The sequence below is a fragment of the Gadus macrocephalus genome, chromosome 20 (genome assembly GCF_031168955.1).
Source record: "Gadus macrocephalus chromosome 20, ASM3116895v1".
In the NCBI taxonomy this organism is placed as follows: Eukaryota; Metazoa; Chordata; class Actinopteri; order Gadiformes; family Gadidae; genus Gadus; species Gadus macrocephalus.
The window spans coordinates 18965143-18992467 of record NC_082401.1 but is presented as its reverse complement, the minus strand read 5'-3'; the positions used below and the strand labels follow the sequence as shown (position 1 = coordinate 18992467).

The window sequence follows — 27325 nt, the reverse complement described above, 5'->3', positions numbered from 1 at the left end:
ATTTCATCGAGTCTTTTACCTCTCGTGGATTGGGGCTTGCAACGTTTTATCTAGCACGGATGGGGTCCTTGCTTCCCTTATTCTGGAAGTCGTTTCTTCGCATGGCTGGGGTGTATCTGTGGGAAACTGCCCTCCCGCTTCCCTACCCTGCCCCAGCTACTGATGACAAAAACAAAAATTGCAGGTGAAGAAATTACGCTAAACGCGGCCATGGTACTCGGATCTGCACTTTTTCTCCACGCAGCTCACCCGCTCCCCCTTCTCCATACTGGGGTCACTCATTAGGCAGCTCTCTGGGGAGACTCATTAAAGAAACATCGCAGGGATCTAAACTTTCGTTCCCTTTGAGAGTTATCTGTGCGGTTTGTCACAGCCAAATGTTTGGTTATAGCTGGAGGGTGGGGGCCTCCCTGCCTATCCCTCTCCTTTTCAAATTCCATTCCACTCGTTCACTCCACAACTGGGCATGCACGCATTACTCCACTGACTAGAATACCGGCGCCGATACCACATACTCAGCTATGTTGCTACACTGAAAGGTATCATCTGTCCTGTGTTCCTTTTTCTACTTTTTCTTATTTCATTTTTCGAGAAAGTCACAGAGGGCGTCAGCGGGGCCTTTCAGAATGTCCCTCCTGAAACCGAGCGAAAACAGGAGGGTGCGCTAATGATGCAGTCACTCCGTCCGACACACGGGCTCAAACACACTGGCCCCTGTATAGGAACCTGGGAGACTGCTGTTTGCTCGGACTTCGAGGCACCGTGGTGGCCCGGGGGCCCTTGGCACATCCAGAGTAAAGCAGAAGCTCCTTGAGTCCTCATTTCGAGGTTCTTTAACAAACCCAGCCATCGGCCCTTCAAAACACACCGCTCCCCCCACCAGCGCCACCTTGACACTGGAGACGGCCGCTCTGGGCCGCTGAAGGTGAAGAGAAGTGGCGACAAGCTGAGAAAAAGTAATGATGTTTGTGACGAGCTGCAGTGTTGACTCAGGGTTCCTCTCTCCCTCCCTATCTCCATCCCCTAGACTCTCACCAGCCAGGGCTTCAGACATGCACATGCACGTGAAAACACACACGCATCACACACGCACGCACGCACACGGTCTCCTGACGGCAGAAAGACTTAAAGTACGAAAGTTATCTTTGACTGTTTGGCTCTCTGAACCCACTTTGCACATTGTACACACTTGATGCTCCCTCTATACAGACACACCCCACCAAACCCCACATCAACCAATTAATTCTCCTCTTACAACACAGTGTGCAGGTCCCCTGAGATTCACACTGTTTGCCTTCTTTCAGTCTATCTGCATTGTGACAACCGAGTCATTTTCCTGCCACTACCTGCGCCGACAGAGATTATCTCAATTTGATAGCAGACGCATATCTTTTGAGAACTATTGCAGGAACTCAATGCCTGTAAATAGGTCTTTAGAGACAGCCCTAGACTTATTTATTTATTTGCCACACTAAACTCAAACATTTACATAATTCGAGCAGTGACAAATGTCCCTTTCTTGGCGACTGTGAAGAGCTCAGACAAATGGGTTCCAGCGAAACAAATGTGAGCTGGCACCGTCTAGGAACATCGACGGCCTTCAAGCCAAAAGAAAGGCCTGTCTTCATCTTTTATTATTGGGCTAATGCTATGTAGGGCAAGTGGAAAGGCCTTTTTCTGGAATGGTATATACCCCACAGCTAGGATTGCAACGCCTTACTCCTTGCATAACCTGCTCCCTAAAGACAAAGCTTATAGACGAAGAGGACTGCCGCGACCTCACCTCCGGGCTAGATAGGGTTCTACTGTGGAGCGGGGACGGGCCGCCGTCAAGGCTGTCCTACAACTCCCAACAACCCATTGGGCTGGGACGACTTTTTGCAGAGTTGCTCATTAGCGAGGCGTTAAGTTTGTTCGTGCAGCATCCAAGCCCACGTCGGGAGGTCACGCCGCCGCTTCAGGGAGCCGGGCTAAAGGCCCTCCACGCCAGCCGCTGCCAAGGACCCTCCTCCGGCGTTTGGCCAGCCAACACATTTATATTTGCTTTCATGCTTTGCTTTCTCTGCAGACCTGACAAAAGGTTGAAATGCCATAAAACAATACAACAAAAACAACAACTACTGTAACGGCTCGGGAGAAGTGCAAAGGCAGGTGGACTTGCCCGCTGCTTGAAGTGCACATTGTACAGATATTACCGGCAATTTTTTTTGGAAAACAATCGCAACACCTCCTTCCTTGCACGGGCCCCCCCTCTGTATCCAGCCTTCCTCCTGAGGCGGTAGTCTCTTTTTTTGTTGTGTTAATTGTCTCAAGCCTCTTTCTCCGTTTCGTTTCAAAGGAGCCCTTGCCCCGTGACCGTCTGCCTGTATTCCCTGACAACGGTATTCAGATGAGTTCTGCATTGCGGTGTGATTCATGTTTACTGACTAAAGCTGCGGTGTGAAATCCACCATAATTGCTCTCCTCAACTCCCCTGGCGTCTGCCGGCACACTGCGCTGCCACGCTCCGTCCACGCAGGAAGTCCGTCGCCGAGAAAGACATTTCCAGAAATAAGTGGAAGTAATGCAGGGGGACTCTTTTGTTTTGGGGCTGTTTATGTGTTCCATTGCTACTCAGCGGATTTCAATGTCACAGAAGGAAGCGAGAGCGGACGAGCCACATCCGCATGGCTTGCCATGAATGAAGAACTAATCAGTGCAGCAGCATGGAGCGTGTAAACAGTGCAGCCCAGGACGCCTACTCCCGCCGGTTTTAATCACCTTAAGCATCTCCCGACTCTTGTCCTGCGAAGACATGAATGAGGCCTATTTGAATAATATTTTTTACCTCCATCCCATCAGCTTAACGAGTGTCATCTTCTCATAAAAGACCACTACATAAACTTTTAATAGCCTAAGCCCCCACGAACCTACTAGCTGTAACTTTAAGATTCAGAGGTGACCCATATACTTGACAGACGGAAGGCTTTGTTCTCAAAGCAAATATGTACATTTCAGTAAGAGTTACCCACGAAAAACGACCTTACAGTACAACACGACAAACCGCTCTCAATCACCCACAGCCCAAGAACGTGCAAATAGATGTTCTCGAAAGTTGGAACAGGGTTTTTTTTAGGGAGTGATGCAAGACAAGAAATGAATGAAGCAAATATGACTGAAATAGGGAATATATACTGGCACCGCTGGCTGAAGCAACTCTGAGTGCACAATGCCAGAGGTTAGGGCTTATGTAGTATAAGCTTGAGAAGAGAACAAAGCGTTCCGTGAGGACCTGTTATGTCTAACATCACATGAGGCACAAACAAGAGGACATCCACCTGGACGTGAAGGAGATGCACCCTTTTACAAGACGAAGAAGAGGCTATTGTAGTTTTACAAGGGAACGAGGTATAGTATGCTGATAGTAGGGCTGTTCAATTGGTGATCAAAATAATAACAATTGTATTTTGGGTGGAAAATGTTCAATCGATTAAAAGATGAATTGTTTGTTTATGAATATAATTTAATATATCAACCTAACCTCAATATGTGACACAAAGCAATATGACGTTGTTGCCAGGTTGGCTAGCATATACATCTCAGACATAATACAAACATAATACAATATCCCAGAACTGTCAATTATTTGCCAGATTCACCCTACTGTTACACAGTGCATGCAACAATCTCCACGTTTGACTTCACGGTACCTGAACATACACACAGTATTTTCTATTTGTATCACATAGTCGACCCCTGCCTTGTCACAATCATTTTATAGCATTCATTTGTGAAAGGTTGAATTAGAGTAGAAATAATAGGCATAATATCAAGTAATCTGAGTAGGATAGAATGCAAGTATGGCTATGGTCCATCATCTAAATTTTATTTAATTTTGTTGTACATTTGTATTTTACATATTGCAGGGTGTGTCATTGAGTAATGTAGATGGTTAAAAATGAATGCAATGCATAACATTAAAATCGCAGGAGGCTTCTTGATTATGTATGGTCAATGCTAGATGGTCGGCTGATAATTATTCTCCTGTTGAAAATGCTTTGTTTTTAAGGAATACCTTATTTTTAGAACACGAGTTATCAACAGATTACCCAGTGGGGTACAGGTGGGGAACTATGATTGTATAGAAGTAGAAGAACCTTGTGGCCTGGACTCACCTTTGTTTTAATAGCGGTCTGAGGAAGAGTTAGAATCTGATGCATTCCCACTTCCAAGTATCCAGCCATGATATCCAACAATGAGACTGCACAGCAGGTTGGTACATCTTTAAATCTGTGAACGTGTTTTTTTCCATTATTATGTGCATCAGTCTCAATAATTGCCCCATTGCTCTTTTCATGCTCTTAGCACCTCTCTTGCTACTATTCTTACTACTATTCCTGTAAAAGCCTTGTTCCCCATGTACCCCACTATTGGGCTTTTATTGGAACCCTGCTCTCAAAGTCTTCTTTTCTGGCTTTGACACGGTAGAGTGACATGACATATGCCAGATATTGTTGGATCTAGTCCAATATTCTTTCTTCAGACACATACCCCTGTCCGTCTGTCTTTTAAAGACCTTGGCATTGTTGCAAATGGTAAATAGCCAACATAACCAAACCTATTTGTTACTTCTAACCCTATTTTAACGAACCGTTGGCTTGTGTTGTAATCCTAGCACTAGCCATCTCTATAAAAGGTACACCGAATTATCCTTATCCAAGTTTAAAAAAAATTATGTTTGATAAATAATGACTCACCCCAAATTCTGAAACACAAGCACATTTCTGAATCATAGATTATTATAGACAATTATATCCATGTCTATAATTGCATTTTGGACCCCTTTCACAGAGCTCTAACCATAGGACTAACACAGGTGTCGCTCATAACACTAATGATGGGGCTGCTGCTTTGTATGGAGCAGGGCAGGGGTAGCAGGCCATACAAACTATATAAGATAACAATCATTGACCGTGGACCCTCATCAGAGTTGTCATAGCAGGGTGCCACAGCAGCAGTTTGCACGGACCATTAACATTGGGTGAGTAGGTACCCAATGAATACCCCAGCCCTGACACAATCATGGAGCAGACCCATATTTAGCGTTGAGCGACACCTGTGTTTGTCATGCATTAGGACCATTCCTACCATGACGCCTCTGTGAAAGAGAATAAATGTTTATAATAAAACCATCCCCTACTGATAGAAGCCATCAAATACTCCATACATTATTTAGTAAGGCTGGAAACATAAACCCCGCAGCACTATAGGATCATTTACGTCATTTAAAAAAAACTTGGTTGCTGCATCTCCTCGATCCCTTAACAATTGGTTTCTGTTCTCTAGTATGGAAAACATTTAAATACAACTGAAAAAAGTAAATATTTGCCTGGAAGTGACAGAGTGGGAGGGAAAAAGGCAGGTTCTCCACATTCTCTCGAAGTTTTAATTGAATGCTGTTGTGGCTGCATTGGTCCATTTCTCTATAAGGATTTACTGCCATCTATTGGTACTTAGGGAAACAAGAAGCAAAAACCTTTGCTACCCTCGCCCATGTTCGCTTCATGTGCTTTGGCCATCATTCCGAATCGCACCAGGTCAGACAAAGGAACGAAGCATGTGAATCCTGATCTCAATGGTCAAATAAATGCACTCTCGTTGTGGCCACACAAACAATTTAATATCGAGCATAAACATGCCCATTCATATATTGAAGGCATGTTCTACATTAACTTAATTGCTAAATGAATGGCCATTTCTCTCAGGATCTGTATTAGTAAACACTCCATGATGAGTACCTTTCATTTGAGCACGATGCAGTGCGCCTTCAAATCTGCACATATTTGTTGTTGCAAATCATCAAAAAGCACTTCTGGATAGACCCAAGCCCAATACTCATTGCAGGGGCTTTAGGGTACATCAGTGGCTTGAAACCTGGAGTCTGGACCTAGGCAGGAACTGAGCTGTGTCTTCCCAGTGCTCCTATGGACCAGCTCAAGCACAGATTATCTTCTCCATTGAATGTCCAGGGACTGCATGTAGACCACTATCTCTGTTCCCTCTAAAGGGGACAGTGTGCATGTAGACCACTATCTCTGTACCCTCTAAAGGGGACAGTGTGCATATAGACCACTATCTTTGTACCCTTAAGGGGACTGTGTGTAGACCACTATCTCTGTACCCGCTAAAGGGGACGACGTGTGTTGTGTAGAACGCTTTCACTTCCCTCTGAAGACATTTAATATTCCACACATCTTCTCATGCAAGGAGCCTTGTCACCCAAAACATCCCTAGTGAAATCAACTTCATTAGCCCGAGTTTGAAATTCTTCAGGTGCTTGCAGTCTCTGTGGACCCGACAACTAAGATTCATAAAAAAGCTTCACATAATGCCTTCATATCGCAAGGGTGTTCCATATTGATGTTGGAACATGTTAAAAGCGTGCGAAGACTCAAGTAAGGAAACAAATATATACCAGGAGACTGGACAATCCCTTATCAGACACTTATGATGTGCAACTCCCAGTGAGCAACACATCAAGCTCCACGTTTTCGAAAATAGTCACTCACGCTCAACTGCTTAAACGTACTAAGAAAAGGCAGCATTATCATTATCCCAAGGTGTGGGCCAGAAAAGCGACATCAAGAATACCTTTAATGTCTACATTACAAACGAGGACTCTTGACTGCGAGGTGCGGGGATGTCCGAGTGTGCCCTTTGTTTTCATAACATCTCAAATTGGTCCGGGGTGTTTGCATGCTTGACTGAGCGGTAATTACCATTTAAAGTGAGATAGAAAGTGCTGCTTGGACAGGCTGGTTGTTTTGCTGCTCACGTCGTCACATAGCCTGCCCTAATGTCTCTTGGTTACTCAGACAGCTGCGCTAAAGGTGGACGACCAGAGAGCACCAAGGAAGGTGCCACTCTTGGCCTCGTCTTTCAAACTTCTATGGAGAACGACTCCTGTGATCAGAAACCGATTGGTGTCCAGCTCGAATAAGTCAGCCACAATACACCATCAATGAAAACCATTATTTTATTTTTAATTTATAAAGTCATATTTTGGGGTAAAAGAAAAAAAAAAAAAAAAACATATCTAGAAGGTAGAATGTATGTTACAGAAGATGTAAAACGCATTTAGTTTGTTTTATAAGGGGCATTGCCACAAGCACCTTTGGAGTTAAAACTGGAACAGTTCAGTCAAAAGGAATTACGAAAGGAGCTAAACATGTGGCCTCAATTTGTTGTCACCTTATTTGCAGAATTATACATTGATGTGAGGAGACATTTTGCCTTGACAGAGGTCCAAGTAGCATGGCAAAACTTTCAAGATGGCCTCTAGGCAAATGTAGTCTTACACGCGTCATAAGATGGCAATCGAATCATAACAATGGACAACCCAAAACGACCATGTTATGATCGGATGGAGTAAACAAAGCCAAAGATTGTGGATGCCTGTCCTAACGGAAGATGTAAAAGCCCTTACATAAAGTAGACCACATGATGGTTTTGTACACAGAGGTTACATAGTAAAAAAATTCTAATTAAAAGGAGGGGCGGGGATTTCTGTAACAAAACATTCTATCGCTTCCGGTTATGTACACTCTATAGAGAAAGAAAAAAGAGAAAAGTTGGAGATGAATGGATGTTGTGGTTGGCTTGGCGGTCCTTAGTCCTCCGCTTCCTCCTCGGACTCAGACTCTGGAAAAAACATTGCCGTCGTTCAATTTCAAGAAACCACGATATTATATACTTTGATTTGATCTATAATTTCGTTGACACGGCATCTTCTACATTTCTGCCAGGATATCGAAAAAACATGAGTCAAATCCTACCATATTCACAATCATGAATAGTGGGCCCGCTCACCTTCCTCTGCGCTCTTCAGCCACTCCACAAACTTCTTCATCTGCTCCAGGAACATGCCCTTTCCTTTGGCCAGGTGCTCCTCGTTGTACCACTTCAGGATCGATTCCTCGTTCAGCACGTCCGCTAGAAAATATTCAAATGTTAGCTTATTTTTCTTCTATTTTTTTAAACAGCCACCCTTCATAATCCATTCACAACAACGCCAGACACACAGATGCATGTGCAGGTGCCTGAACAACTAAAACAACAAACGCTGCCCAGCAGCTTCGCTGCATCAATCAAGACGCGACTTCGGCTATAATCCCGAGCCATCTGGTGCGATTCACTTCTTCTAACCGACTTTCTTCCCGCAAAATTAACTTTTGTCTCACGAAAATTACAGAGTATCGCTCAGGGACGGGGAGCTGAACTCAACGACGACTCACCTTTGTAAAGCAGCACCACGATCTTCTGGAAGGTCTTCATGAAGTGGATGTTGTCGTAGCAGTACTCCTGGATCTTCAGCAGCAGAGTGAGCTCAGAAAGGCCCTGGGAGGTGAACGCTTTCAACAGAAGGCTGTATTGCTGAGGACAAAAAGAGACAAACAAAAAGCCAAATGATGACACATGGAGTCAAGGAAGGAGTTGCACACTATGATCTGGCATTGAAACGGAATGAAGGCACACGAATGAAACTGGAAAATTTCGAACAATTTCTCTGGACACGAGTTCTATTGTCCTCCTACGTCGTGAACAACACAAGAAAAAAATGAGAAACGAACACTCGAGCGATAGAAAGACATTTAGAATTAAAAAACCTGAGATGAATTTAAAAACCTAACCGGGTCATACAATCGATTCAAGTCCACCCAACGGTTCCATCAGCTAGGTAGGTTAGTCCTTTGCGATGGGTTTTACATTTACATTTAGGGCATTTAGCAGACGCTTTTATCCAAAGCGACTTACATCGGTTAATACACAGATTGACACACCGACGGCAGAGTCAACCATGCAAGGCGACAGCCAGCTCGTCAGGAGCAGTTAGGGTTAAGCGTCGTGCTCAGGGACACATCAACACTCAGCTAGGAGGAGCTGGGGATCGAACTAGCAACCTTTCGGTTACAAGACAACTGTTCTACCTCGGCTAAGCCGAGACGTTTTACAGCATCAGCCAGGCTAAGGTGCAACTTTAAACCTTCAAATACGCCAGCACTGGCTTTGTAGGAAGAAGAATGAAGGATAGGTTTGTCTGGACCCCGAGGGTGCAGTCTGGAGAACCACCTGTGACCGTTTCAGTGAATCATATTGGACCGTGCACGCCTAAGACCATTGAATTGTGTTAGGAGACTTTGCAGCGGGTAGCACTGGACCCATTGTAAGAAGACAAGCCCATTGGCCTGTATCATGTTGACCAGACGCCCTACGTGGCCAATTCCTAAATAGGCTACATGTGTGTGTTAATGAATAAGGCCCTTTTAAAACCTGTGAATTATTTAACACATCATTACAGACTTAATTGATCTTTAGAGGAAAACTAACCGAGAGCAAGTCGTGCAGTCCCACTTTGCAACTCTTCCTGTTAAGTTACATGAAACCTTTTGTTTCTCGCCACCTCCTTTAAGCCTCGCGTGTAGAGGTCTTCAAATCAACAACCCTGTCTGATGCTTGCTTCCTAGTTGCCCAACTGGCACATGGCTAGCTGCAAATGCATTTGTACAAGTCAGATGCCGACAGTCTCCAGTGGTCACAGGAGATGCATGCAGAGAGTCATGCTGGAGATGTGCCTGCAAATCAATCTATGGTTCCATTAAAGATTCAGCTACAGCATACCAGACAGAGCAAGGACTAGCATTGGCCTTGCCCAGCGTGAGAGGGAAGGATATGAGGGCCGAAGGCAGAACAATAATTTAATAAATAATAACAAGCGGTCTTACCTTCAAGTGTCTGATGGCTTGTTCAGTTACCAGCTCCTCTTTCTTGTTCCACTCCACGGAGCTCATTATACAGGACCACAGCATGCTGATCATGGTCTGTTCAGAGATGGAGTTCTTCTTCATCTCCTCTTTGCTGTACACAATGATCTGCAAAAGAGCACAAGATAGAACAGATAATGAAGGCCAAAAAATAATAATACTGCAGGTTCATTTGTAGGGCCATGATGTCGACTGACGGACAATTATCGTTTTGCTCAATAGTTTTTACAAATAAACTCTTTTCCATCAATGGAACCAACTGTGCTCTTCAGAAGAAAAAAAGAAAAGCACATTTAAGATGCCACTTTTGGCTCCGTTAACTTGGAATGGGGATTGCCATTACTCAGAGTTTATAGACCAAGTGATTATATAGGCCAATTATAGATGAACAATACAAAAGTGGTAAGCAGCATCTCTATTCACTTTCAACAGCCGAGAATATGAAGATTTGATAAGAGAACAGAGTGCCTTTTCGGAGCTGATAAAACCCAGAACAGGCACGGTGGATTGCAATAACCACCAACCACGATTCAACGATGCTGGGAACAAATAGGGGGGAGGGCAGAAGACAATAAACTAAAAGCAATCTCAAATGCTCTGCACGGCAGTCTGATAAGGAGAAAGTAATGAAGGAGGAGGCCGCAGAAAAAGAACAAGAAAATCTGCGTCAGCTCACGTCTTTGATGGGCTCCCCCTGTGACATCAGCTCCTGGACCTCCTTCTGCAGCTCCTTTCGGGCCCCGATGGACTCCTGGTTCCTGGCGAAGTCCGACAGCTCCTTGAGCCCGGCGTCGCTGAAGTACTTGGAGAAGTGCTCGCAGCTGCGCTTGTTTGCGGGGAACAGCTCCTGAGGACGGCCGGGGGGGGTGGGGGAAGGTTAAGACCCGCAGTGAACGACGAGACGAGGGTTGTCCTACATAATTACGCCCTGGCTCCGGAGCAGCCACTCCAATCGCTGGGATTCGCTCGCCGCCGTTTGAGGATTTATTTGTTTGTCGCGGAAAGTCAAACAGCGCACGCACACGCAGCCGCAGACACACGGCATTCAAATGCCACGTTGAGGATTGTTTGGGACATCCCATTTGCATCTGTATGCTCACCATTAGCCTGTTGTCCATGCCGACCTTTCGGAGACTGCCAGCGACGGAGCCAATGTCCCGCTCGTTCAGCCAGGATTTGAAGAGCTTCACGGCGAAGGCTGCTGACACACCTAGACGGCAGAGGAAGAGGGCGGTGAGAAGGCGTGTCTCGGCGTTCCGATTAAAATCATGGTGATTGGAAGCAAAAACTGTGAGATGGGAATGCAGACCTAGAAAGAGTTCCAATCTAGAAAGGAACATTCAAATAATTATCTCTTTCAATGGATAACCGCTGAGCTAAAAAAATAATAATGGATGAACTATAAGCTAAATATTCTTCCAACTGTTTGACGTCTAAAGTGTGTGCGTCAGTAAAATTTGAAAATTGTTGCGTCGTCATAACGGCTTAAAGTGTAAGTGAACCCCTGGGTAACTTACCAACAGTTTGCAAAAAAGACAAGAGAAGACCATTTTGGGTTCACTTGACACTTGTTAGGCTGATGGAAAGGGCTTTCATTGTTCAAGGGCCGTACACTATCCAGGTTAAGTGATCAACAGTGATAAAGAAATAACCAGTGGTGTCTGATCAAAGACCAATACAGATTAGGGGGTGCTGTAAATGTCATGTGGAGGCTGTGGAACGTGGCCGAGTCAGTGCTCAAGGTGGACATCTTGCCACATTGCAACAGAACAATGATTACCAAGGCTACCGGTTGAAAATATAAAAAATATATACCGCTTGTAGAGTCACATCCTTAAAAAGGAAACGGTCGTAACTGGAATATTTTCTAATATAAGAGGAGTAGTGCTAGATAGAAGTAAAAAAATATATAGAAAAGTTAGATCATTCATCCACATCGGACCAATGATGAATGCAAATTGTAGATGCGTGTGAAGCAGTACTTCCTTATAAAAAAAACAAGCGTTTCTCTCCTTTGAGAAAGGACATTCATAGAAGTACTCAATGTTTTCTTTTCTTGGATAGCCCATTGCCACCATGAGAAAAAAAATGAATCAAAGCTGCAATGATTTCTACAGCTAGTAGAATATTCTCAGTCTAGCAAGCAGCAGATTGGGGCTAACCATTGGTGCCACAGCAATTATTGTTGTCCCCCAAAAACACATTATAACAGGTCAGGGCTATCGTGTTGATTGTCATCAAAACGAAGCAGCACCATGTACTTTCACGCCTTTTCCCAAAAATTAAAAAAACAAGCGGTAACAAGCACCTGTCCTGTGTTAAAAAAATATTTTTCGTAAATCCAGTCAACAACTGAGTCTTTATCAGGCAAGATGCTGCGCAGGACTCCCAGAGAGCTTAAGCTTGCTGGACCAGATCAGGCACCAAGGTTCTTAGTAACGCACTATTGTGTTTGTTGCTCCAAAAAATAAGTAAAAGCACAACCAGCCACATGGGAATGTGGCCAAAAATAAAAACAACTTGTTTTATTATTTTTCACTAGATTAAGGGAGTGTGATTCTTTGGTAGAAAGTCAACTTTGGACCATACTCAAAAACACACATCCCTCCGTGTCCTTAAAAGGAAAATGTGCAAAAAAACTAAAAAGATGCATTTGTATTAGGGATCGCGTGGTTCAAATAAAGAATTTGAAAAACGTTAAGTTCGCTAGCCACATTTCGCGCCTGAACTGTGAATAGCAAACCTACGTGTTCCGTTATCTTGTGTGTGCAGTAATAACAGTACCCAGTGAAACTCCTCAGTCTCGGATCATATGTAGTCGTGTCGGGCCTCAAGACTAACAATTTTCTACCAACTGTATACTCCAGTTAAGACCCTTTTTTCTTGTGTGGTTTTCAGTCATCGACAATAGTGCATTTCAAAACACAGCACAACCACCTTCTTAGTTTTTCGATCGTTTGATTACGTTTTTTTTCAAATTGACTGTTTGTCTTCCTCAAACAAACCTTATTTAATACTAGGAGAACTCTAGAAAAAATACAGATAATTTATTTTACATTAGAAACTTGTGTCAGCCTCTTCTTTAACGAAAACATACCGAACCGAATAAACAATGACCCCCAAAACCGTGATATGAACCCAAGCGTGAATTTCGTGCATCCTTCCACCCCAAGTTTATATGTAAAATCAAAATGAATAAACATAATGTAGATCTTGGTTTTAGTCAATAAGTTACCAGAGATGCATACACGCCAGGGACAAAAAATAACAAAATATCTCAATTGGCGTGGGTGTCCATTTATAATTAATAATTTGGTGAATCTTGCATGTGCTGATTCCACCTGCTGCAACAGAGTGACTGCCTACCTTCTTTGACAAGGTTCTCATTGAAGAGGCTGCTGAGGATGTGGGCGGAGATGTTGCCGTTGGCCAGCAGGATGCCGGTGAGCATGGCCAGCTTGTTTCGCTCAGACTCAGTGAATCCCTTGAGGAACAGCAGCAGCTGCAGGAGGTAGAAACAACATAAACATTAAATGTTCTCTTTGGGCAGAAAAAGACATTGAAATGCTTTTGTCAATCCAGTCAAATAAGTTCTTTAAGGGAGGAGAAGGAGTGCTTTAGGCCTTCATGTTGCTCACAAAACAGACAAACCTTCTTAATCTCCTCCTCAAACCCCTTCTCCAGGTATTTGTAACGCCTGATCAGCTTGTTAAAGACCTGACGGACAGGAGGGAGTGGGTTGGTGAATTAAGAGGTGCAAACCGCGGCATTTTTATTAGCAGAATTACATCACACCAGTGAGGCGAAGATAAGTCAAAGTGAAGTCATTAGGCATGTTCACCTGTGCATACGCCTGCATGGTCTCCAGGTCTTCTTGTGCCGTGAAGAGGCAGAACTCGGTACGTGTCAGATCATCGGACAAAGTACCACCCGGGGCTGAGAACACAAAAGGAATAGCATAAATATGAACATTAAATGGAATGATGCTCATGAAAAGCCATCTACAGTCATCCTCAAATATGTGCCCTTTAAAAATTGCGTAAATGAACCCAGCTTGTAATCCAAACGCTGGGATTTAAAATGCGTTTTTGGCCGTTAGTTCTAGAAACGTGATATCGTCATGGTTACGGCTCATTTTCCCCCGCGTTGGTACGCGTAGCTGAGTAGGAGTGATTTAACGAGCGATATTGTAAACGAGGTACCACGCAGACGGCAGCAGTAGCGTACCCTTTCGGTGTGGGGGTGCTTTCTCAGTGACGTTGAAGTGTCGCCGAAAAGACACTTCACGAAAAAAGAACAAGGCTCGAGGTCGGAGCGGAGTAGAGCCTTTACAAATCATTTGCCGGAGAGCGACAAAAATATACCATTTCAAACCAGCTATTTTCCCGTTTTATTTTAGTAACCGTGCCATAATGGCAAATACTAATTCCAAGATCCTACAAGAACTATGGGTAAGACAGTGCCATTGAAATTGAGACTAACTAACTCAGGTTCAATGGCACTGTTAATGTAAAAGCAAACACAAGCAACATTGGTAATAATTACCCAACATTCCGCCGGCCACCAGGATGTCGAAGAGGGTCTCAGCATAGCGACGGTAGTCAAGCTTGGCGCCAGAGGCGTCGAGGAACTTCGCGACAGCCTCCAAATCAGAGCCAGTTTGATTCAGACCTTGCACTATACTTTCCTGAAACTGGGTAGGGTCAAATCTCTCCTTTTCATCTGTGGAAAGAAAAATTGGGTTAAAGTGCATCCTCAGAGCAGCCAAAATTTCAAATTCTACCAGAACCAAGTCAGGTGATCAAAAAACTACATAAGAATGGAGAGGTAGCCTCTGGAGGCCATCCACATAATCAATTTTCTGTTTGGAAATTATTATCAGATCAGGATGGGCCACCAAGAGCATCACACTTGAAAGTCTTTTATTCTGATTGGCTAGAGTATTTTTATAGTACATAACGCCATGCCCATTTGTGGACATCAATTAATACCCAAACTGATATTCATTGTGAAACGCAAACTTGATTATATGGATGGTCTCAGAAGGCTAGTGGTATCAATTCAACAACAATATCCACCCAAACAAATGCAGCACTTTAAAATATTGTGAACCAAAGTCTGTCCCCCACTTCTGGGCTAGCCTCCGTTGAGCTTCACCTCACTGGGAGGTTATTAATATCCATCTTCCGAATAATTGAGAGCAATGATTGTTCAAGTGCTTAACATCTAATTTAAGTATGAATCTGCAGCATCCCATCTGTGCCTCCATTTACTGCCAAAATTAATTACCAAAATAATGAATTAACACCTGATATTAGCAAGAGTCGTGCTCAACAGAAGGAGAGGAAGCAATGTCATTAAGGCACGTTAGGAGCATACAACATTGGCACTTGACATGGACTTCAGCTGTCGTAGCCCATTTAAGACAAAGTCCAAGAAGTGGTGCATTGTCAGAAGACCTTCTGCATACCGAAGTTGAATTTCGGAGGACTTGATCCTGACCATTTCAATAGGTCTTATCCACAAATTATACAGGATCAACGATCATTGTCAGTTGTCTTTTTTCTCCTTGTTCCAATGAGCTATGGCCTCTTCCCATTCTGAAACTCGGTGTAACTGAAGCAGGGAGTACATGCGCGTCCATGCACATACATGAGTTCAACTACGTATGGCCTAAAGCCAATTTATATTTAGTATCTAATGAATTTACACCTCAATTTCTGTAGTGTAAATTGTTAAATTGTATTCTCACCTCTTTTTCTCGTTTTGAATCGCTGGCCTGTAAGCGTAGGCTTCTGCTGCCGTTGAGTACTCATAAAAGACGGCCTGGAATACAAATGAAAGAAACGGGGAGAAACGTCACACGTGGGGCATACGTAGATTCGTTTGGACAATAGGCCTCATTTGGGCTTTGGCACATCATTGCGCATTAGCAGAACTTTCTATAACCCAAGTAGTAATGTATACAGAAAAATCAGTCCCACCATGACTTGTTAAGACAAGAGACACTAAATATGTGTTTATGTATAGGTTGGGTATAAGAAGTGATTATGAAGTAAAAGTAGCCCCTTTAAGTCAGTGAAACTAGTGTTTTCATTTAAAAGGCTTCACTGTGATATAAGATTTGTATAAAATAATAAAACTAGTCAAATAAAAAAAATAGGAGTGATATTAACATGAAAAGACAACCATGTGCTTGGGTGTCCGGCGCGATATTAGGGATGTATCCACCCAACTAATTTCCTCCTAAGTATAACCCCTGAATCCCGGTGAAACGCTTTATTTCGTTTGGCCATCCAATACACACGTCTAGAACACACGATAACAACACATTTTTGGATGTCGATGACGGCCACAGCCTACTCCATGGTGATTTTAATGCATATAAAAGAGCTAGCTAGGTTGCGTCCGGGCTACATTCAGTAGCTAGACTAGGCCAAGCCCTGTGTCTAGACAACTCCACCTCATGTTTCATTGCATACAATCACATTTCAAAACTAAAGGTATTGTGAATACTTGCTACGGTACACGATAACAAAGGTACAACTTACCTAAATCCTATTTATGTCCAAAAACTGTCGAGAAAACACAAATGAATGTGACAACACAATGGCTAGCACGGACCCAGATTTAGAAGGAAATGGATGTTCACACTGCGCATGCGTCATGCAACGGCCTTTCACGTTACACATCTATAAACTCATAAATCACTTTAGGAGAAGTAGACCTGGACTTATATTTTTAAATGAGTTAGGATGCTTATGTTTCCTATAATAAACTTTTTTTGTTTTGTTTATTAAGATATCACTTTAGAATACAAGTAAGATTAACATCCGTATTACTTTCTTATACATTGAATCCATAAAATAAAAATAAATAGATACAAATTACTCGCCATTTTCTCAATTTATGGATTAAAAACTGACCCAAGGGTAGTTTTTCTACAATTATCTAATTTTCTACTAGTTAAACTTCCAGTCTGACCAGACTTTTTTAGCTCGCCAAACATGCCGTGAACCACATACAGAGCAATCACATCAAGCAAATGACTAACTTTGTTGCGATCTACGAATATGACACAGGAGGGGGGTGTTGTGCCGTCATGTGCCATAGATGTAGAGTCAATGAAAAATGTAAATCCCTCCCGCTGCCTCCTCCTCCTCCCATGCAGAAGGTGATTAGGGACGTTGATCCTAGAAGCTGCCCCAGCCTGAGCCACTCCCTGTGCCTCTGGACCTCAAGTCCTCCTCCCCTATGCTCCATTCAAAGTCTTGAGGGCCGGATGGGAGACGCGTCCAAACTCATCCAGACTAGTCAAACTTAAAACAATACAGCGGGGAAGGGGTTCCACTACAGACCTGACTATATACCCCGGGGATTCTTACGGATTAATACGAGGCGTACATTTCTGATACAAAAAAAGGCAAGTAGACACTTTTTTTTAAATATTTTTGTTGCACCGTTGAAAACGGGTGGAGGCTGTCGGCAGTCGCTTGCCGACTTCACTGTTACTTGGTTGCAGTTTCTCAACAAAACGTGTTCCTAACTTTAACTCACAAAGAAAAACGATTGCCTTGATTCATTCATTTATCTATCTAGGCTGCGTGCAATTAGGAGGGTTGTGGATATGCGTTCATCAACAGCAACAACAAAAAAGCCTTAAGAAAGTGGAATGTGGTCTCTGGTCGGGGTTTGCACATCCAAATCAAAGTGATTGAGCGACTGGCTCGTTAATTGTCAACATCTGCGTCCTCTGATCTCCAGTAGGACACCAAGAGATCCCAGTACAACCAGTACAACTCCACAAAGGGGAAAAAAAACTCTGGTGATGTTGCTTGTAATGTCGGCAGGAAAATGTAGGCTACATCACGTACAAGACAGATTTAAGATAACGTTAGACAAACATGTGGGTCAAAGTGTGAGGACAATCGGCGTTTGAGGATTGCACTTTATGTTGCTTTTGTTGTATTAATTAGCCTAAAACGGAAACGTTTGTTCGTTCGGAGCAATCGAAAAGGTCCAGCAGTAGGCATAAAACCCATGTACACTCAGAAGCATAAAAAAAAAAAACGTTTTCACTGTTTTGGCCGAGACTCAATGGTCCCCATTATGGACTCCCTGACTTACTTGTAGCATCCCATCCTTGAATTAGTGGACTATCCTTATCTAACACGATTCAAGAAACGAACAACCCTACGTTTAAAAACTAGTTTTTCACTTTATACCTTTGCTGACAATGGAAAGAGAGGACGCTCAAATGCAGGAACTTAAGTTAAGGACTAAGTTGGGACTATAAAATAATCTTTCTAAAGTAATCTTTCTACTGCTGTATACCTTTACACAAGTTCAATGCTGTATTTTGGCTGATGGATATCCTAGAAATGTATAATAAGAATTTGTATTTTATTTTTACCAGAAATCTGCAAAACTGACTGATGGATGATTATTATTATGAGTAACCCATGATGTCATCATTCAGACTAGTCCTGGGGGGAATTGTGGCCACTGCTAATGGAATAGTTGTATGATGGCAACGACGAACACTGCTTACATGGCACCTTCTTTTTTTGAGCTCTAGAATCAGATTAATGGAGTTGAAGACAGTTGTTTGGTTGTTTTATCTTGGTGATCAATGTCTTTTGTGATGTCCCCCAGCACATTAAACTCTTTGAGCAGTACTTTTTCGGTTTTTGCATTCATTTATCATCAGAGTGGAGCAGATTGGGACAGCTTATTTTTGCGGATCAAACAAACGACATCATTGAAAGATTAGGTATGGTTTCTATTTAGAATGAAGAAGAATATTGACATTAATAACAGATGCCTAGTAGATCAAATATCCAGCTTCCTTAGCATATTTTGTCAATGGCCAACATTTCTTTCTGTGCTCATTAGTGCCTGTAGGAAAGAAGTCACGATGTGTCTATGAAGTCAGCTTTCGCTCTCGCCGTCTCCTAACTAAGAAACGTTTCACAGTTGTTTGACAAACCAAAGTGATGTTGCCTTGAATCATCCAACCATTGCTATGATGATCATTTATATTTGTGATTGTCTTAGTGTAGTGAGCTGTTATTTTCTTTGAACAACTAAGTAAAAGGGGCTTTATGTCCATCAACCCCCACCCAGACACACACCCACCCACACACACACAAACCTGAGAAATTCAGAGGCATCTTTTGCAGAGGCACTAAATGGTTGAGGTTGAGGCATCATGTGACTTAACTTCCAGGCAGATGTAAGGATATTCCCTAAAGGAACATCAGAGCCAAACATCCCCATTGCACTACCCAGAGTGGAACTTCACAACAAGTGTTCCCAACATTGCTCGGACTTTGAAACACATGAACGAGGAGTGAGACAGTCATGAGAAATCAGCAGGAAGTAGCTTTCAAGACAGTTACAGAAAAGTATTTGTTCATAAGTTATGTTTTATTAACTTTGCATTCCGGATATAGTTTCACCAATGCCCAGGAATTTCCACCACTGTCGTACCCTTGTGTCCAGTGAATGGTGGGGGTTGCTGTCTTTTAAGAGAAGCAGTTAAGATATTGTAATTGCTGTTTCTGATTAGTTCAAATCAGTTGCTGACAAGGCATTCACCAGATTGAAATTTCTTATGCCGCAGAGATAGTACTATCCTTGATGTTTGCCTGTCACGCATGTCTGGATGCTCTCAAACATTTTCCACCGGCCCTACTTTGGACAAAGTTTATATTTAAAGTAGGCGACTTGCCCAACACTAAATTCCATAGTGCCCTTTCCCCACTATCTTTAAACGATTAGCTGGAAAGGTTAGCTCCCTCGGTAAGACGCCACCAGCCAAAGGAGTCCACTGTGTAACACAGACATGTACTCCCCTTAAACGTAGCGCCCTTGGATAGCAGGTCAGTCATCCCAGGCAGCCGCCTTTCCCTCTCCACTCTCTAAAGCTGTGTTCTGACCTGCTCTTTGGCAAATCTCTATCAGAAAGTGTGTGTGTGTGTGTGTGTGTGTGTGTGTGTGTGTGTGTGTGTGTGTGTGTGTGTGTGTGTGTGTGTGTGTGTGTGTGTGTGTGTGTGTGTGTGTGTGTGTGTGTGTGTGTGTGTGTGTGTGTGTGTGTTCGTTCTCAGACAGCTGCTCTCAGGCTCAAATTTTTGTTTCCTAATATCTATGATGTGTCTGGCCTTTCCCAGCACCTATGATACACTCACTCTTCCATTATTATTAGTTAAGTATTAGTTGTTTACATCTTCGTGCCTGCATGTACATCAAGGATGGGGGTGCATGTATGACTATGGTTCAGTATCTGAAAATGTAATATTTTTTGGTAAAGATGACCATGTGGTACAATCTGGGTCATTATCGGGGCACAGAAGACAAGCATGTTGCTAAATCCATTGATGACGCACTTGGTAATATCGGTTCACTCTTCTGTCAATAACACAGGCATTTTATCTTCTTTAGGGGCCAATGCACCCTCAATAACCACAGCACATTAATCTGTAGGAATTATAGATCTTTTAAGCATGATAACGTGTCACAAATGGGTTTATGACCAGAACTGTATCCTACTGCATCTTCTGACCACTGAGATGATGAAGCAGAGCAGCCTTAATATCCATTTGCCTGAATGCTTTCATTTGTGAATTTTGGTATAAATATAAAAAAATGTTTTCACAAAAGCAAACATATTTAATCTGAAATATTCAAAATCCATAATATTTGATCAGTATGGAAATTCAATTTAGCCTTATATGAACTGTTGCACCTCAATGATGGTCTGCTGTGAACTCCATACCAGTCAGCCATCTTGGTAATCCTTTATGAATTTAATCATTGCTGTCAGGTTTTCTCTCTTGCAGGATTTGACACGACAGGCAGGAAGTTCATGCAGCCACACACTCTTTACTAATGGGATTGTGTCACTGGCTGCATGGCAGCTCCCTTCTAATCTGGGCTAGTGGGTTATGAGCCCACGACGACCAGGGGTGTGTCCAGACTCAAGGCACTATTATTAAGTATGTAGTCACTCTGAAATCTAGGAATAATGCTGTATATTGCTCCCGGAAGATTGAAACCCCTTTTTAATAATTTCCATCAAATTATTCTGTGTTGTGATAATGGGGAAGCACAGCTGTTTCTCTGGACACAGCTGTCCCAATAACTAGACCTAACACTGCACATTCCGTTTCAATCGACTTTTTCTTCTGTTAACTACATTGAAATGGCCTACAACTTCTGGTAATTGATGTGCCAGATACAGGAGTGGTAAGCTTATATATGCTGCAGTGCCAAGGCAATTTCAGTGCAGGTCTGTTGCTTCCTTTATGGAAAGCCTCTGAACGTCCATCACTTTGTATTATAGGTAGGGATTTATAGGGTCTCCAACTCTCCAACTGAACCATGATTGCTAAAAACAGGGTTTCATGGGAACATTTACTGATTCTGTGTAGGTGGATATTGACAAGCATGAATAAGTGTGCATGACGCCAGGACGTTCTGCCTCTGCTTTTCCATTCAGTGCTGCTAAATTGAAAGGTTAAATTATGACCAAGCAATGAATTAGGATAAATGCATGTTTTATACTTTTTCTATTGGTGCCACTTTTTCTGACATTTTGGTTAAGCAGCCTTTTTTTAAGTGTGCGTGTGTGTGTGTCTGTGTGTGTGTGTGTGTGGTTTCTTAACAGGGATAAATTGGTGGAGACCAGCACTGAAGAATATTCTGTTCCTCTCGTCTGGGTCCGTCAGTTGAGAAATGCATAAGGCCTATAACGATTTCGGCTTTTTTGTGCGGAAAAATTAGCATAAGAGTAAAAAAGAAGAAGCTTGCTACCCTTTTTCAAATGGGCTTGTGCCCATGCTGAGTATGAGTCTGTCTCTGAAAGTAGAATCTGGCCCCCCTACTAAGAACTAGAAAACCTTCTTTATGGGCTCATAACATTGTGCCCTCCAGTAGCACCGAAGTCATAGGGACTAGATTTGTTTTGGACAGAACTCTTGGACAAAATAATGCCTCAAAAATAAACCTTGGAGTCCTCCCAAAATGCCCTTAGACTTGTAGAGTGTTTTCAGGGCCTAAACACCCAATACTAGATACTCTTCACACTTTAAGAGCTCTCACAATGAACTAAGGCCATCTCAACATTCCAAGATCCCATCTCCGAGTTGTTGACGTCTGTGTCGACAGCGATAAGGCACTGGGATGAGGGCCGTGATATTCATCCTGTTCTCCGTCAGTGCCAGCTTGCAGGAGTTCCCCTCCAACCATGTAATAACCAGGATCAGCCCTGCCTCATAAATCTTTTCTTAATTGACAGTTGGCTAGTCCCATTTGTACATGCTTTAGGCCTAAATACATCCAGAATGAGCTATCAAATGCTAATTTTGGTCAACCCTCTACTTGTGAGAGATAACAAGTGATTTTAGTGCTTAGCATTTAAGAAAGGAATGAGATTTTTTGGCATGGTCATATCCTCATCGTCATCTAAAAAGTTTACCAGAGGAAAAGCTATTTCTAAAAAGCCTATACTTTCCTAATATTCCTTCAGAATATATCAAAATGTTCATTGTGTAATTTCAGATTGATTGTGCATCTTTAACATGCAAATAAAATAAAAGATCCGTAACACCTCAACCCTTATTTATTATCTCTATAGCGAGGCTGAGCGAGGCTGTCATGCCACCAGCTCCTATGTGGCTCCATTGAAGTAACATCACTGCTGTTGCCAAACTAAAAAAGAGCGTGTTTTCTTTTCTCTGCTGAGGGCCATGGTGAACAATGATGGATGAGCTTCAGGCCCCACTGATACAACAGCAGGCATGGGTTATGTGGACCAGGCCTTGAACGTGCCCCTCTTTTATCTCCAGTGCTATAGCTCCAGGATTACTGCGCCAGAGCGGCCAGGGGGGGAACACTGGACCAGAAAACTGCCATCCCAAGCAGGGTCTTTGTCCGTGTGGCCCTCGGGCCGTGACCCTATACCCTTCCCCAAAATATAACCCTACAACTGTTTGGATATGGATACATAGGCTGATAGTTAACTGTCGTCGAGGATTTTGAGGAATGTTCTTGGATGTAAACGGGAGCTAAATGCAGCAGCAGCAGACCCCAACCGAGCTGGACGATTGGAGGTCAAGAGCAGAGTTATGTTACGCAATTCCCTCGGTGGACCCGTTCAGATCCACAGCTTGCCGAGGCTGTATGAAGTAATCATACTGCTACTCCCTCAGACCACCACTGAACAAACATGGCTTCCCTAGAGTATATTTGTGCAGGCTATATTTAGTGTTTTGTTTCTATCTGATCACAAAGTCTTTCCGTGTTGCCTTTTCGACCAGGTTTAATAGACTACTCAAATAACAGCCCTTGGTAGGAATAAGAGGCTCATCGTCTCCGCCTGCATATATGCATGTAATCATTTCTCTATTCATTCTCTCTCTTTTAGGGGGGGAGACGAAGCTGCCAACATGGAGGTGAAGACTTCACTCCTAGATAACATGATCGGGGTCGGCGACATGGTTCTCCTCGAGCCGCTGACGGAGGACTCCTTCATCGAGAACCTCAGGAACCGCTTCGATCACAACGAGATCTATGTGAGTCCCTGTGTACCGCGTGCTACGTTGCATGCAAACGTGTCTCAACTGAAACGTTTACTTTACCATCCCGTGAAGTAAACGTTTCCAGAGTCTGCCCTCTATCCCGAATGTTTAAACGGGCACAATTCAAAACCTCCCTTACGGAAACATCAATTTCCATTTTGTTTTTCACATCATCATTTTTGACACAAAATATACACAAGGAAACAACGCTGGTTCGAATGATGCGACCACACTAGCCAAGCAACCAACCATTCAATAAATCCTATCACCATGGAATGTAGATGATTCCCTTCTAAACAAAGCAGTACATCCCCAGCTCAGGGACCTAGCTGTGTGGCTGGCTCTGTTGCCTGACCATTTTCCCACTGCAGAGTGCTGGCCCGGGTGTGTGCTAACTGGGGTCCCTAGATCAGCATGTTGCCTACGGGCTTTGTGCTATGCTACACCATGGGTTTATCTGCGCTCTGCTCTGCATGTTGGCTGCTCCAGACACCAGCCTCCATGATTACAGCTTTGCTTTTCAATCCCATTTGCCCAGAAGGGCCTGGGGCCCTGTGAAATGATGTCACCACAAAGGACCCTGATTGGCTCGGCCAGCTCCATCCATTTTTTTTTTCTGTCGAGCTGTAGCCACTTCCTGCCTACGCGCTTGGATGGTTCTGTTTTGACATTGTAGATACCACGTTTTCCTTTTTCTAAAAGTGAAAACATTACCAGTTTGACTCTGATCCAATGGTAATGTAATAGCAGGGTTGTAAATACTCTTTTGTATAAAGTGTGTGTGTGTGTGTGTGTGTGTGTGTGTGTGTGTGTGTGTGTGTGTGTGTGTGTGTGTGTGTGTGTGTGTGTGTGTGTGTGTGTGTGTGTGTGTGTGTGTGTGTGTGTGTGTGTGTGTGTGTGTGTGTGTGTGTGTGTGTGTGTGTTTATCTCGATCCACCTTAGCTTTGGCAAATCATTATTTTTTTCTTTTGCTAATATTTGTCAAACCCAAAAAGAATACTTTGATTGCGTTGCGCTGATTAAGCTTCATAGAAGGTAGATGCCTCGCCACTAAAATGGTGACCAGTCGTCTCTTCAAAAACATTCCTAAACCCACACTTATCCTCATGATCTGTGGAGCATATCCTTGTAAATGTATTTCAAACTCCCTCCTCCCCCCTCGCAGCCACACATATCATATGACATGCTTCCATAGCATGAAGGCACATGGCTACTTTTCTCTCCCCGGGACATGGTGTCACAGCTGGATAGAAACTCAAGAGATTTCCCCAGCACTAGTTTTATTGCTCTGTATGTCTGACCTTGCCTTATGGCTCAATATTTCTCTCAATGGGTTCTGAATGTAGCTCCTCGACATGCTGTTAAAAGTGTAGATTTTTTGGTTGAAGACGTAGTCTGGGTTTTTTTTTCCCTCACTTTTCCCGTGCAGCTAGTAATTACACACTCTTGCATGGAGATCATATCCCTACCCCACCCCCCTCTGTAGTTTTTTTCCAATATGTTCTCTGACTTCACTTCTCTGCATGGAAGGGCTGCTAACACACAGGACTCATTCACAGTGGGACAGAGGTTTGCAAACCCCTGCTAGATGTTTGAAATGAACTAGCTTCAGGTGGTGTTTTTGTTCAATAGCCATTGTTCTTTTTTTCTGAATAAACTTTCTCTTTTTAAGGAGCTAACTGCAAATCCTCCTGCCCTTTGGCTACATTGCACAACTCCGATAATGGTTACTGACTATTGCCCTTATACAAACAAAGATAAGAATGATTAGCCTACTGCAGTATTTTTCTGTCTCCATGTTCCTTTTGTGGTGGGGGGGGGGGCGGGGGTGAGATGGAGGACAATTAGACTGTAGAGGTTCTTCTGAACCATCGTTGTTTTAAAAAGGGTGTTCAATCGTATAAAATCTAACGCCAAAGTGGTCATCATGGATTTGTTTGTCCGTGTACACGCACGGATGGCCATGTTGTCTCTGTCCTGCACACCTAATGATTTTATTCAGTGGTGTTCGCCAGTGGCTTCTGTACAGGCCGTGGGAGCACGGGGTGCACAGGGTCCGGCACTTCTCGCGTGAGAGCGATTTATGCAACGGCCATTAACCCATCGGCTGGAAATATCTATCCTATCAATGTGTAGGGAGTGAGTCACATTTGCTCTTCAGAAGTGACGACTTTATTGCTTCATCTAATTAAAGTCCAAAAATGGATTCAGGGTTAGGTTTTGCTTTCCCTGTATCTTCTGTGATAAGTACTTGCATTTTGACCCGTGCGTCATTACATCTATTGAAGGCCGCCCGGTGGTCCTCTGTGCGGTGCCCTGTACAGTAATCCCACGGACGGTGTTCCCTTTTGTTTCTCCGCATCCCGTGGCTCCATGGAGCGCATGCCTGAACAAAACATCAGGAATTCCCAGCTGCTGCGAGGCTGACGGAAGCTGAAATTCCTCGCACCTCTGGTTACATCAGTGTGCTATATTGTGCAGTATGAAGGGGCGGCGTGCGGATTGTCGGTGCCTTATTTAATTAACTGTCACTCATTTAATATTTATTTGATCACAAATACACTGTTAGTTTCTCTAAGGCACTGTGTTTCAGTCGGGTTAGAAAATTGGATTTGAACACTGTATCACTATATGTATCCATCATTCCATGTCGTTTAATAATGCACCAAAAGCCATGAGTACTAAGGTTTTGAGTCTCCACCAATACATAGTAAAAGTCCAATGTGAAACTTTTTTCGCTCAACAGTAGGGATTTGGTCCAAATATTGAGAGAATATTGCAGAATAGAATAAAAAATAAACTGACACCCACACTGTCCTGAGGTGTCAGTTTCTACCTTCAAATGGATCAATTCTAATAAATTATCCATCTTTGATCTAGGATGGACGAAAACACAGGTCATTATCTATATCGCTGAATTCCTAATAATAAATAGTTAATGGTTTCCACCTGATTGTTGTGTTTCTCCCCATCTTCCTGCAGACGTACATCGGCAGCGTGGTGATCTCTATGAACCCCTACCGGTCCCTGCCCATCTTCACACCGGAGAAGGTGGAGGAGTACCGCAACAGGAACTTTTACGAGCTCAGTCCACACATGTGAGTCCCGCTCCCGGCCTCCCTCCTTCCCCTCTGTTGCCCTCTGGGATCAGAAGTGGACGTCCTAATTCTGTTTTAGTATGTATTTTGTTTTGATTCCCTGTGGTGCTTGTTAGGGATTTGATCCCGTTTCTTCAACCTCTGAGCAGAACAGGAGGAGCAAGTCCTCCTTGTTGGACGTGACTCGCAGTTTTGATTTAACGATGCCATATTTGGCCTTATAAATAAAATCATTCTTTGATGAATAGATGGAAAAACAACGCCTAGTTGTACAATAAAGACTACATAATTTCAGTTAATTTACGGGCATGTTAATAGCCTACTTTTTTAGAAGGGTTGGACATTCAAACCATGTCCACGACAACACAGCCCCTTCGTCCATGTAGTACAACTAAAGGACAAAGGGTCTTGGCAGCACCGCTTGGCTCCAGCTTCCTGGTTTGCTGTGCGCTGTAGACGGCTTGCTAATCGGTTGGACGTTGTTATTAATTACACACCCAGAGTTAGCGCTAAGCTACACCGCGCCACGTTGTACGCGCGGGGCGGTGAGAGTGACAGTGGGGCCATTCAGTAGTCCATGTCACACACGGCGGGCGGCCGTCTGTCCGTCAGCGCGCTTGCCAAGCTCCGGTGCCGTTCTGCCGAGCTAAAACAAAAGACAAGCAATTAGCCCTCACTGACTCTCTGCAGCCCGGGGATGTAGGCTGGTCCCCAGCCCGGACTGGTTCTACAGGGGGAAGGCGGGCGTTGGTTGAAGAACTATCTTTACCCAAACGGCTGGATTCTGCCGTATCCTCTCCGCTATTGATTCATGGCGCCTGGAGCTCGTACGTTACCTGACCCTGAG

At 43.5% G+C, this 27325-nt stretch overlaps 2 protein-coding genes and 2 long non-coding RNA genes across 7 annotated transcripts in view; 1 reads left to right on the top strand and 3 right to left on the bottom strand.

Moving 5' to 3' along the window:
- Positions 1 to 3515: 3515 nt before the first annotated feature.
- On the bottom strand, positions 3516 to 5121 carry LOC132448396 (uncharacterized). Its single transcript, XR_009523353.1, has 3 exons — positions 4737 to 5121; positions 4155 to 4269; positions 3516 to 4023 (listed from the first exon to the last, which is right to left on the bottom strand). It is a non-coding gene; the product is annotated as an uncharacterized LOC132448396 (long non-coding RNA).
- A 1876-nt stretch (positions 5122 to 6997) lies between these two features.
- Positions 6998 to 16506, bottom strand: LOC132448393 (eIF5-mimic protein 2-A). The gene is made up of 12 exons (XM_060039625.1): positions 16352 to 16506; positions 15553 to 15626; positions 14346 to 14522; positions 13642 to 13736; positions 13452 to 13517; positions 13167 to 13302; positions 10901 to 11010; positions 10477 to 10647; positions 9762 to 9908; positions 8274 to 8412; positions 7849 to 7971; positions 6998 to 7680 (listed from the first exon to the last, which is right to left on the bottom strand). Exons 2-12 carry the CDS (start codon positions 15614 to 15616, stop codon positions 7649 to 7651), a joined length of 1260 nt encoding a protein of 419 aa, XP_059895608.1. The 5' UTR covers positions 15617 to 15626; positions 16352 to 16506; the 3' UTR covers positions 6998 to 7648.
- A 490-nt stretch (positions 16507 to 16996) lies between these two features.
- myo1b (myosin IB) overlaps positions 16997 to 27325 on the top strand; it is a 55461-nt gene continuing 45132 nt past the window's right edge. For all 4 annotated transcript variants that reach the window (XM_060039615.1, XM_060039614.1, XM_060039613.1 and 1 more), the window contains exons 1-3: positions 16997 to 17223; positions 23227 to 23374; positions 26363 to 26478. In XM_060039615.1, the coding sequence (XP_059895598.1) occupies positions 23249 to 23374; positions 26363 to 26478 (242 nt within the window). In that variant the 5' untranslated portion in view covers positions 16997 to 17223; positions 23227 to 23248. The remainder of the gene's footprint in view (positions 17224 to 23226; positions 23375 to 26362; positions 26479 to 27325) is intronic.
- Positions 19771 to 20132, bottom strand: LOC132448397 (uncharacterized). Its single transcript, XR_009523354.1, has 2 exons — positions 19991 to 20132; positions 19771 to 19958 (listed from the first exon to the last, which is right to left on the bottom strand). It is a non-coding gene; the product is annotated as an uncharacterized LOC132448397 (long non-coding RNA).